This window comes from Polypterus senegalus, chromosome 3, assembly GCF_016835505.1.
Source record: "Polypterus senegalus isolate Bchr_013 chromosome 3, ASM1683550v1, whole genome shotgun sequence".
Taxonomy (NCBI): Eukaryota; Metazoa; Chordata; class Cladistia; order Polypteriformes; family Polypteridae; genus Polypterus; species Polypterus senegalus.
In genome coordinates, this window is record NC_053156.1 from 261494721 (window position 1) to 261508486 (window position 13766).

The window sequence follows — 13766 nt, forward strand, 5'->3', positions numbered from 1 at the left end:
CAGCAAGTTTGTTGGAAAGTCACATACATCTGAGCTCCAAGTGGACTATGCAATTTAACATCCTTTCTCAATAGCAGATGCAATTGTTTTTCTTTAATGAGGTAGATTGTAAGTGCACTCAGCAAGACTTTTCTACTTTAAATAGCCAAAACGTTCATATTTCATATGTCAGAAAAATATACAAATATTGTAATTACCATATTGATTACCATTTAATGACATTTATGTGTGAAAATGCTATTCACAGGTTGTTTGGGCATGGCACAATCATTTCTCTTCAGTGTTGATAGAGTTTCAAGGAAATGTTGATACTTGAACGCTGTATCCACATCTGATAATTAAATTCTTAACACTTCCACTCTTATGGTATAATACATTAACAGACCTTTCAGAATGATAATTTGACTTTCTATATTTGTGAGTGAACAAGGGCATTGTAATGATAGCAATGGTTAGTGCTGCACAGACCAGGGCTTAAATCCCAGCTCAGCCGCTGCTTGGTGTGTAATTTACAAGCTTGCCCTTTGACCTTGTTGGCTATTTTGCTACTCTAGTTACCTTCCAAAGACTCACAGCTTAATCAATTGGCTACTCCAAACAGTCCCAGTATGACCATGTGGGTAGGATATGATCTATTTTCTTTTTGAACTGGAGCTAATCTGTTGCTTTATTTTTTAATTCTCTCCCAGTCTATCAGATAGATGATGCTGAAGTTGAATATGAGGGTGAAGATGTGGAATTTAAAGAAGAAGAGCTGTTGCAGAAAAGTGCAGAGGGTGAGTTTCTATTTATTTATTTAGCAGACACCTTTCTCCAAGGCAACTTACAAAGCAAGTTATGATTCATACAAGAATGATAAGAAGGTGCAAGCATCAAAAGCAACAGAGAATAAGATAAAAATGCAGAAATAAGGAGTAGTACACCTCTTTAGAATTAAACCACCAACTAGATTAAGGTAAAAATCAGAGCGCTAAGTTGTCAGTACAACTGCAGATATCCTGTAGAAGAGAAACTAAGCACATTAAATAAATAAGCATGTCTTCAAAAGACACCTAAACCTGAGTAAATTAACTGTAGCTCGAATAGACGAAGGGACTCATTCCACAAGCTTGGAACAGAGAAGCATTTTTCAGTCTTCGCACATCTGGAAAGAGAAGGCTCAGCAGACAGGCAGAAAGAGAGACCAAAGACTGGAAATACTGAGGAGCAGAAACATTCAGAGAACGGCAGGTCAACTCAGTGAACAGATGAAGGAGAGGAACAGTAGGAGGGAAATGGGGAACAGAGAACACAAGTGAAGCAGCTGCCTTCTGGAGGAGCTTGGAGACGTCTGATGGTGAAGGAACTGAAGGAGGCCACGTCAGGAGAGATTTGGAAAATCCCAATCAAGAGGAAACCAGTGCCTGAATAAGGAGTTTCATGGCATAATTAGTATGGAAGGGTTGAATCCTCTGAATATTGTGAAGAACGTAACAACACGATTGAGTTATTGAAGAAATACATTGGACAAAGATAAGCTGAATAAACAGTTCAGTTGTGCTAAGGTCACTCTTCAGTGTTACCTTATGTGAAACCAAGAAAATGGTCGGATGTTGTTAAAATAAGCAGTAGCTAGTTAGCACAAGTTCAAAAGGGTTTAATTGAACTTTGCTAAAAAACGTTTGCAAATCTTCATTTGGAACTGTGCTGTTTAAAACAAACATGTCATTTGAGAAGTAGTACAGAAAATGTTAGGATTTACATTAAATGTATACCTGAAATCCATGAACAAGGATGTTAATTGAGAGTCCTTTGCTTTGTTGCAGATTATCTTATTAGGGTTCAAGCCCTCTGTGCTATTCTTTTATTAGGTATGTATTTCCAAAAGCCCCCATAGCACAACTTTCACTAAGTTTTCATATCAATATGATTCACAGATTTCTAGCACTCTGTTGTGCCCACACATTTGATGGAAACAGGGAGTTAGCAAATGTACAGCATTGTTAAAATTAGAATTTAGTGTTCCTGTCAGTTTCAATGGCAGACTATTTGCAGTTTGACAGGTGCAACAGTTCTTTGGTTTTCTTCAGGAAAAAAAAAACACTTTGAGTACTGCTAGCCATTTATCCTATCAGGGACACTTGGTCAATTGTCTTCTTAATATTTTAAACTTTTTAGAGATAATAATGTTTCCGCTTTTGAACATTCCAATACTTAACAACAGCTCACTGCTCTCACTTCACTGTTTTCATTCTACTGTGACACTATGCCATGTGCTACATGGGGGATTCTAATCCATTCATTTTATACTTTTTTGACAGCATAAAGTAACCTGATTGAGATGGCAGAGTTGTTTTCAGACATATTTTGGCCTCATATTGTGGTTTTGTTGAAAAAATTTATCGAGTTACTGAGTTCATTACTGCGTGTTAAGGGCAGTTATTGAATCCAGTTGTCAAAGTCATCTTCAGTATATGTTGATTTATATTAAAATGGGTGTGCCTGGCAAATAAGCAACAGCGGGGACTGTTCAAAATGACATCAAGTGGAGATTTGAAAAATTATGGAAAGTGAATGAAGATAACACCATCTCATCCACTGTCCTTCTGTGTGTACTTAACGTTGCATGAGTTTAAATGCAGAATGGATATTCTGCCACAGATGTAGTTTCACAATTTGTAACTACAGACCATCATAAATGCTACAAAGTCTATATACAAGTTAATGAAAAACAAAACACTGATGGAATTAAAAAGTACAAATTCCTTCATTTACAAATATGCCCAAAGGTTAGAATTTAGCTGTGAGATTTTAGCACCCTTTCCAAATTTTGCTCTTGCCTTGAGTTCACTGTTGCTGAGAAAGCCACTGAATCCCTGTGACCATGGATTAAGTAGATTAGGAAGTGATAAATGGGCATTTTTTAAATTCCTTAGACAATAATATAATTTCTGCAGTATATTATTTTGCTACATGTTTCTCCTAGTCTCCATGTAAAGCATAAACATTTATAGTACACCAAGTAATAGACTAGCTTCTGTACTGTACAGCTCTTTTAAGGTGTCTCACAAATGAATATGAATGAGGTGCATCTGGCTCATTATTCTAGAAGCCTGGATACTGTAGCATGCTGGGCAATTTCAGAGAAACACTTCCATCATTTCAAAGGGGCTTAGAAAGGTGATTTGCATCTCACCAGTTAGGTTACATTTTCCTATTTTATCTCATTGTATCTTTGCTTTTTCTAATAACTTTCTGACTCTTACCAGCAGGTACATTTTGATAATGAGAACTATGGAAAGCTACAGAATTTATTATACTAAATAAGATGACTGTAACTATAAAAAAAGCCCCTTTAATTCTGTTCTTGACAGAGGTGATGACCTGCAATTACTAAATAACAGAGGCCACATTCCGGCCTCCTCAATTATTGTATTATAGCTCTGGCTTCTTATGCCAAGATAAAATATCAGGTAGAAACAATGAAAAGTAAATGGAATTAAATATTAGTTAGTGATGATCAGTTGTTTTCAGACAAACTCCTGAAATGTAGGCCTTTCATGAACCTAAATCCCAGTTTAGGATGATAATAATAATATTCCGGCTATTCAGGAAGTATTGTGCTCCAAACAGCCTCGTATTTTATGCAGTGCATAAGGGGTTTGTGGTTTATTTCCCAGTCCCAAGTCCCAAATTAGTTTGTTTCCTTCAGGTTCTTCTTGTCATATTAAATATAGTATAAATTAAAGGAATTGCAATGAAAAATCTAAAACACCTAAAATATGAACATCATCATTTACAAAATTGCCAATTAAGGGCATGTAAATTGATGTGTAAAGACAACTTGTCTGGTTTATTCTCACTACATTGAGTAGACATCATCAGTAGTATGTGGTGGGCTGGCACTCTGCCTGGGGTTTTTTTCCTGCTTTGTCCCCTGTGTAGGCTGGGATTGGCTCCAGCAGACCCCTGTGAACCTGTAGTTAGGATATAGCGGGTTAGATAATGGATGGATGGATGGATGGATGGATGGATCATCAGTAGTCAGCAGATCCATTGGAACGAGTTAGCGGACACCTAATGGTAGGCTTTAGATGTTTATTGTTGTTATCAATAGACATAGTATTAGTACAGACTGCAGTAAAATTATAACTTTGTATGTTCAACTTACATTGTCACTACCAGACACCATGATAATCAGGAATGTATTAACATCATTTTAATAAATGCAACTTATTTTTGTATAGTGCTCTACACTGAGTGCAGCTCCAGAGTGTTGTGAACAATTTTCCTTTAAAATACAAATCCAGATTATACTGTTTACTAAATACATACCCGGTACACATACACAGTAAATGCAGATTTGTTAAAACACACAGATAACGAGGCAGAGAGCACATTAAACCTAAATGGAAACCAAAAACATCTGTCTATTGATTAATAGATAATATGAATGTAGTTTTTACTACTGGGCAGCAAACATACAAGCTATAAAAACCTGGACATTGACACAAATAGATGAACATATACAGGCTTGGTCTGCAATAGAAATAAAATCCTGCAGTTTCTCTTTATATTCCTTGCTTTGCGCCCCAATAAATGCAAATTATCGCCACTATACTAATAACCCAATAGTGCTTCACTCACTCAGAATATGGAACCAGTGTAGGAAGCATTTTAAGATAGAGAACCTTTTATTTGTGGCACCTTTGCATGAGAACCACCTTTTTCAACCCTCGCAAACATATGCAGTTTTTAATATCTGGAAAACATTTAGGATTAAATCACTTAGAGATCTGTACATAGCCAACATCTTTGCATCATATGAACAATTACACTCCAAATTTAACTTTCCAGCAACACATTTCTTTAACTATCTTCAAATTAGAAACTTTGTTAAACAGAACCTGCCCAATTTTCCTCACCTCCCACCTCCCTCTATGCTGGAAAATATATTGATCAGTTTCAAGGACTTAGACAACATCTCTGCAATTTCTAAAACCATTTTACAGTCCCTTCCTTTCAAAGATCCAAGAGGACACTGGGAAAAGGATCTCTCATTCAACATCTCAGAAAAGGACTGGAAGGTAGCAATGCAGAGAATTCACTTGAGCTCCATATGCGCATCAAGCACATCTGTCTCGCTTAAAACAGTCCAAAATGTTTCCATGACAAGATCCAACCTGTGAACGCTGCAATCAAGCTCCAGCCTCACTGGGTCACATGTTTTGGGCCTGCACCAAATTAACATCATTCTGGACCAACATTTTTAAATGCCTTTCAGACAGCCTTGGTGTCACAATCCCTCCTAATCCACTAACAGCTGTGTTTGGTGTTCTTCCAGATGGGCTTAAACTGGAGAAGGTCAAACAAACTGTAATTGCCTTTACTACACTACTGGCATGCAGACTTATCTTGCTAAACTGGAAAAATCCTAACTCTCCCCTTTTAAGTCAGTGGGTAACTGATGTTATATACTATTGAAATTGGAAAAAATCAGATTCTCACTTAGAGATCTATGCAGAAATTTTTCAAAACCTGGCAGGATCTGATCAATAACATTTTAGAATAAGCTTTTAAAGCACTGAGGAAGCAGATTCTCTCCCTATTCTTTCTTTTTCTTCTCCATTCATCTATATTCACTTATTAATTTATCTATTTACTTAAACCTAGTAAAAATAAGTTTTATTCTGCTACCCATGCTCTCTTTCTCAGGGGTGGGTGTTGATTTGTTTTCAATCCTATTCTTATAGTACTAGGGTGTTGTACCGTGTTAGCCATTATGAATGTAGAGAAGAGCCAAGCAAAATGACACCTTTTATTGGCTAACTAAAAAGATTACAATATGCAAGCTTTCGAGGCAACTCAGGCCCCTTCTTCAGGCAAGATGTAATACAGAAACTGAAGTTTCCTGTGTTTATATCCACACACTAGGACAAGAAACAACAATGGTAAATCTTTAAAGGAAAAATCTTAAATGTAAAAAATTAATAGGTTCACTAAGGCTAAGATTAATTTAACAAGAGAGAAAAGAACAATGTATGGTCAAGAGATTTTTGGATAAGATAACTGTCCAACAAACAAAACTTATTACATTTTGCCTGAAGAAGGGGCCTGAGTTGCCTTGAAAGCTTGCATATTGTAATCTTTTTAGTTAGCCAGTAAAAGGTGTCATTTTGCTTGGCTCTTCTCTCCTATTCTTATAAAATTGATCTATTTGTATGGAATGTTCTATCTATCTATCTATCTATCTATCTATCTATCTATCTATCTATCTATCTATCTATCTATCTATCTATCTATCTATCTATCTATCTATCTATCTATCTATCTATCTATCTATCTATCTATCTATCTATCTATCTATCTATCTATCTATCCCATCTTAATTTCCTTAGCCGGACTATGAGAGAAGTGCTTTGCAAAGTAAATAATTACATCACAGCCCAGTACAAAGTATCAATTGTAGACAGTGAGATGAGATGGAATAAGCAAGAAACGACAAATACAACAAAGAGAAAACAGTACATATTGCTGCTAGTAATTTGCCTCTGCTTCATTTAACTCATGCCAAAAACGCTGAATTTGTGGTCACCATATTTCAGGTAGTATTGCACTAAAGTTCTAGGATATTTAGAAAGGCTCAGTCAAAGGCTTACATTGATTAAGCAGAGTAATTTACCACAGTGAAACTGAAACTAGCCATTTTCACATATAGATGTATAATTTTACCAAGTTAATTTTCACATGAAATTACATTAGATTTGCTCCTTACATATCTATATCTTACCACTCTGTAATTTCTTAGGTTGACAGCATCTGCAAATGACAATCCTAAAATGGACCAAAACCAAAATCTGACAGATCCTGGAAGCTGAATAAATTGTCTGTATCTAAAAATATATAAGTTTAGGTTTGGTTATATTTGAGCTATCAATGCACCTTGTAATTTAGTCATATACTCCTGCATTTAGTATTGTTTCCAAAAGCTGCAAAAAAATTACTAAGTGGCTGTGTGATGTTTGTAGTACAAAGTTTGTAGGAGAAATGCAATTTAATACATAGTTAGTTAGAAGTATAGAATTTTGATCAAATATTTTTAATCAATAAATTATCATTTTTACAATTTAATACAAGTGCATAACGTAATTAAGTTGTAATAATAGATTATTAAAAACAAGGAAAAGGACTGAAAGTAATTAAAGTGTTAACTAAACGTGACTTAAAGCTTGAGCAATGAGGGTTGCCTCATCTTAAAGGAGCCACCAATGTAATTACTTAAGTTAAAATGAACCAAATGAGTAATGAACACCCCCTTAAAAAGCAAGGACTAAACTAATGTGAACTATTGTGAAGCAGTGATAAGATCAATGGGAAAGCCCATAGGGGACCCCTATTAACAAAGCAATGGAATAGAAGAATCAACAAGTTACTGGTGGCTGTAGTTGATTGGCTAAAATGATAGAATTGTGCATATTAAGAGTCCAATGATATGAATTATTGCAAAAGGTAATGGTAATAGAAAAGCATAGAAAGGAATAATTGTTTTATTGAGTGCTCACTCTATGGACTGAGACATTTGTGCATATTTATGTGCAAATAAAGAATTATTCTGCATTCTCATCTGAGTCCGTGACTGACTTCTTGAAAACAGAGGAAAGTTTTTCCACAACAGAAGTGGGTGCATAAACGATGTAGTGGAGTAAGGAGTAGTCTGCAGATGGCAAGTATAACCTTTGCTTGTACAAAGTGTATGAGAGAGGCGCAGACTACCAATGTAGTAAGTGTCAATTTAGAAATAAGTTGGTAACTCTAAATAGTTATTGAACAACACTTTTGGACCTTCATATATGGAACTAAAAAATATTCAGTCTTTCAATTCACTGGCTCAAGCAGGCAGCAGAGGCCTAACAGGAATGCGGCACCAGTCTACCACAAGAGATGCCAGTTCTCAGAAGCACTGGCCAACTTAAAGCCACCAATGAACCTAAAGAGGGATCTTGGGGCCACATGAGCTATAAATGATCTACAGCAGTTGTGTATATTGTGAACTTGAACCCGGACACAGACAGACGGACATTGTTGTTTCACCCAACACACACGTTTATTTACAATATTTACAGTTCCTGTGCACAACGCCAGTGCCTCCAGCACCGATTCCCCCAAAGTTCGGGCCTCTCACACAGTCCTTTATGCCCTTTTGGCCGCCTCCAGTCCTCTCTCCAGCTCCGTCTCTCTTCCACCCGACTTCCGCTCTCGACTGAAGGGAGGCTGACCCTTAAATAGGAACCCGGATGGGCTCCAGCTGCTTCCCGGCACTCCTCCGCAGACATGCCTCAGTGTGGCGGAAGTGCCAGCTGCGCACCCGGAAGCCCTCCGGGTGTCCCCTGTCTTCTTCCCCCCAGCACTTTCTGGTGTGGCGGAAGTGCTGGGCTCCAGGGTTGTTCAGGCACCGGGCTTCCAAGCCCTCTACCCGTGGCCCCCAACGTAACCAGGGCGGTCGCCCCCTCGCAGTCTGGAGGAGGTACAAGCCCTCCTCCGGTCCTCCTGGGCGTCCCGGCCGGGCTCCAGCCCCGGCCGGATGCCACAATATCTTTAATTTTAGAATTTCAGTACCAATGCCTTACCAACTGATACAATGAGCAGTGCAAGTTAATAATACATTATTATATAAAGTATACAGTATATTTACTTTATAAATTGACATATTGCATTTAATTTGATTAGACATAAATACAAAAATAAACACATTACCGGTACATCCTTGATGTACAATAAAGTATAATAAAGTTGTTTTTTTTTCTTTCTCTTTTATACACTCTATTGTTATAGCATAACAGGACGGTCTTGTTGGTACTACTGCAGTATACATTTTACAAACAGTATCAACACAAAAGCCAGATTAATTTTAAGGTGATATTAAATCAAGTAACAGATGTAGCTCAACTGAATTATGTAATCTTATTTTTATAAACTCTTTTTCTTTTGGGTAAAGTTTCTGGGAACTTAATGAACCATCTCAATCTGTTTGCCTGAGTGTCCTTATTAAATTCAGTTAACAGATTGTCCATTTAGTGCTTACCTGAGAGACTGGGAATTTATTTCATTATATATATATATATATATTTGCTAATGGCTGCCTCATATGTGACACTGCTTCCTGCTAAATATAATTTTTGCTGACATAAGAAAACTGAGCAATGGCATCCAGGGTTAAGATCAGGTACTTGGCTTTTTTAATGCTGCAAAGGATTTCTGAATTCCAATGACTTCCTTTTCCAATTTAATTGCCTGATGGCACAGACTACAGAAATATCCTCATCCATATTCTATACTTGATATTAATTAGCAATCTGTTCTCATAATGACATTTATATCTTAATGTGTGGGCTTTACTTTTTAAAAGTGAAAATGCTCTTCAGTACTGTTGCTTGAGTTTGGATTGTTTTGTTAAACAATTGTTCAATTTTTAATTTTTTTTCTATGCTCGTCTTTATTTTTTGTATATTGTAAATAGTGAAAAATAATTTATGCTAAACAATGACTTCATTCACATTTCTATTCAGTGATTGCATTGGCTGGGAACCTTTCTTTAACAGCATCAGGTTCATGGGATCCCAGCCCTCCACAAGGCCCACTCACACAAAGCAGGCCAGGATCGATGTGTGTGCTTCGACGTTTGATGAATGGTTCAATGTGGTAAAGCAAAATGCCAACATATAAATGCATTTGTGGTGCTTTTATATTCAAGTGTCACATATTCCCCAATGTAATGACACAATACATTTTAAAGGTCTCACATACCATCTTCTGTGCTCTCTTTTATTTTCATCTTCACAACAGCAGCAGAATGTATGGAAGCATATTTGAGCCACAGAGAAAAAAATAGGGACATAGTGAAAAGGTCTATTTTGTGATTAAAGTGGAAATTTCGGCTTTAATCTCAAAATTTCCACTTTAACCCTTAAACAGCCACATACTTGGGAGTTAATGCACCCCTGGACACCAAATACTTTTTTGTTGCACTTTTTAAGTAAATGTCACAATTCACAAACAAAAAGTGAAATTTTAATGGAAAATTTTTTTTTTCATGCAAAGAACATCACAATTACTGCAACACTGATCATTTTACACACTGCCAATGAACTGTAAAAACTATTAAAAAAACTACTGGATCAATATGTACAAGGTGCAACTGATACGATTGATGAAACTCAGTAAATCACCGAGCCAACTGCGCTTGAACTTGCTGCACGCAAACACACAGAGGTAAACGCTGATGCTTGCAGGCCAGTCTAGTGCAGCGGCTGAATCCCAGAGACAGTGAGGCTGCAGGGGGCGGCAATGGTCATGAGCTGGCTGCTCAACAAATGTACAGCACTGACTGATCAGTTCCGGCGTGCTGGCGAAACTGCACAATGAAGTGACTATAGCCAGTTGCGGCATTGAATAAATGTACGTCGCCGAATATACTCGGCTCCTGCGTGCAGGCAAATTGCACTGGGAACCAACCTTAGCCGATTGCAGAGTTCAATGAATGTACATCTCCGAATGTACGTCGCTGAATAAACTCTGCTCTGGCGTGCTGGCAATTTGCACAGGGAACCGACTTTAGCTGGCTGTGGTGTTCAATGAATGTATGTCACCGAATATACTTGACTCTGGTGTGCTGGCAAATTACATTGGGAACCGACTATAGCCAGTTCTGGTGGTTTAAGGGTTAATCTCGTAGTTTATTTTATCATTAAAGTAGACCATCGTAAATGTCACCTTAACCGACTCAGTTGTTAATTGTTACCTACTCTTGGGGCTTCCTCCTGAACTGACAGCAGCAGTAAGCAGCAATTGCCACACAGAACACATTACACATTTAGAAACCTTGAATTTATACTTGATATCACTTTCATGATGAAATGCATTAAAGTATGTATGTTATATTTTACAGATAAATTGTTAACTTCATTTAAATTATGAATACTGTTAATAATTAAACATGTGGGGGCGGCATGGTGGTGGAGCGGTAGCGCTGCTGCCTCGCAGGGAATCATGTCCCTGGTGTTCCCTACCTGGAGTTTGCATGTTTTCCTGTTGGGTTTCTACAGTATGCTCTAGTTTGGGGATTTGATGATGTTAAAATGAAGCTAGTGTATGTGTGTGCTTGTCTAGAAAGTCGCACAATGGCCAAAATAAAAAAGAATTGGTCAGATATCAAAGTCGCCGTGAAAAGGTCATAGCCCACCATCTTAGTGTCCTACGGAAGCTTATTAGGGTACAGAGAAAAGAAGAAAAATGGAACGCATTGAAGAAAAAAAGATCAAAATGTTGACTTTAATCTCGAAATTTCCACTTTAATCTCATAGTTTAGTTTGTCATAAAAGTAGAACACTGTAAGCTTCATCTTAAAATCATTATTTACTAGTTTCTCAAATCCCATCATAACTGAAATAGTACATTAAATGTTTTTGTAATCTATGTGTTCTCTGTGTGTGAATCATTCCGTGCTTCTTAAATGGGCATTCTCTTTCATAGACAGGAGAGCACAGGCACTGATGGCCACACAGAATACATTACATTTATGATATTACAGCTCTCTGAACATTTTAGAATACTAACATCATTTTCATGATGAAATGCATTAAAGCATAAACATGGGGACATCGTGGCGCAGTAGTTGAGATAATCTGGCACCCCGTCCAGGGATTTTTCTTGCCTTCCTGTCCAGGGATTGTTCCTGCTTCTCACAAAGGTGCGTGCTGGAACATGCGCAACCCTCGAAGAAATGATTTATTACAGCAGTATTGTGTCTGTCTGACGAACCAAACCCTAATTCCTGTCCTTCCATTTCCTTTCTCCTCGTAACCAATTGCCACACAATAAACACTGTAATAAATGTAATAAATATCAAACCAACTGTAATCTTAGAATGCTGATTCTTCAAACTTTGTAAGGAACACTGAAAAATGTTCATAATACATCTTTAATTATTCCATTCATTTATCCATCTAGGGTCGCGGCAGTCCCAACATGCATACAGAGCGAGGCAGGAATAATCCCTGGACAGAGCACCAGCTCATCGCTGTCGCTGCGCTATGTTTAATTTTTAGCAGTATACATTATTTAAATTAAGATAACAATTTATCTATATAATGTAATATACATACTTTAATGCAGTTCATCCTAAAAATGATATCAAGTAAACATCCTAGTATTCTCACAGATCACAGCTGCAAATGGAAATCTAAATCAACTTTGAAGCCAGTTATCATCATCTGTAAATATGCCCTCTCTTCTATTGAATTGAATTGAATTCCTGTATTGTCATTCTGTGGTACAAAGAGATTAAACATGCAAATCCTCCATAAACTTATTTTCTTATAAAATAATGAAATAACAATAATAATAATAATACAATTAAAACAATGAAAAATATACAATATGAAAGCATACGTACAATATGAATATAATGCAGATATTGCAAATGGTTCATAAAGTGGCTCAGGATGTGCAATTTTTAAAGTTGTAGTGCAAGTTTACAGTGAGGTAAGTGTAATTATAAGTGCAAACAGTTCTACTGGGAGCACTTGATGGACTGATTGAGTGTATTTAAATCTCTTGGGATGAAACTGTTTCTGAGCCTTAAGGTTCATGCCAAAGAAGTGTTAGCTGGATGGGAGAAGTTCAAATAGACTGTGCGCATGGCCATGTGGAATCCATGCAGGTGGTGGAGGCTTTCCTGAGGCAGCGTGTGCTATAAATGTTCACCAAGGCTGGAAGCTGTGTCCCAATAATCCTCTGCTCTCTCAACACAACCTGCCATAGAGTTTTCCAGTCAGCTGCTGTACAGCTATAATTCCACAATCCGGTACAATGGGTTAAAATACTCTAAGTGGTGCACTGAGAATAACAGCTTGGCCATTCTGTGTACCATTATATTGTGACAGGTTGATTACAATCAGGTACCTTAAATTTATAAACAATATGCGGTTAACTTCAGTGTATCTAATAAAGCCTGCATCATGGATTTGAATCTAAAAAATAAAGGGAGACCACACAAGAACAGTAGCACTGCTTTGATGCTGGGTGCTGCCAATTTGCAAAACCGAGCAAAAATGTGTACGCAAGGGGGGGAGCTGCCATGAGATTGTGCATGGCTTTATGGAAAGTTTAGTTTTTATACATAACAAAGTGAGCTTGGAAATGAGCCCCTGGAGATAAGTTGAAGTACTAAGTTTACTACAACCTGTAAGTCTTACAGAAAGTGATGAAAGTAGTGAGAAGTCAAGCAAAATAACAACTTTCATTGGCTTACTAAAAAGATTACAATATGCATATTGTAATCTTTTTATTTAGCCAATAAAAGGTGTCATTTTGCTTGACTTCTCATTACATTCATAATAGCTAACATGGTACAACACCCGGTGATGAAAAAGTACAAGATAATTCAAGTAAGTTAGAGAGTAAAATTGCTGCTCATCTTAAAGATGTTAGGCAAACGTTTACGACCCGTATTAAAATAGTTGAACAACTGCCTACCACCACGGGTGAAAAAACAATGGCTGCAAAGTGCAAACTGGCTGCACTGGAAAATAGATGTAGAATGAACAACATCAGAACTGAAGGTCTTCCTGAAAAATGTGAAAGTCCAAACCCAGTGAAATTCATAGCTGAACTATTCTGTAAAATAACTGGAGAGGACTTTAAATCGGACATGGAGAATCAGCAGCCTACAAAATATGTGGATCGAATGCCTCCAAACCGAAAAGCCTAATTGTCCGTATTGACAAACT

The 13766-nt window shown here is 37.2% G+C and overlaps 1 protein-coding gene across 3 annotated transcripts in view; it reads left to right on the forward strand.

The window, feature by feature from the left end:
* The window catches only part of trim54 (tripartite motif containing 54), a 131661-nt gene that overhangs the window by 100849 nt on the left and 17046 nt on the right, over positions 1-13766 (forward strand). The window contains exons 8-9 of one of the 3 annotated variants that reach the window (XM_039749005.1): positions 690-776; positions 1806-1850. In XM_039749005.1, the coding sequence (XP_039604939.1) occupies positions 690-776; positions 1806-1850 (132 nt within the window). Of the gene's footprint in view, positions 1-689; positions 777-1805; positions 1851-6787; positions 6937-13766 lie in introns of those variants that run through there. The other 2 variants (XM_039749008.1, XM_039749006.1) reach the window with 2 other exon arrangements.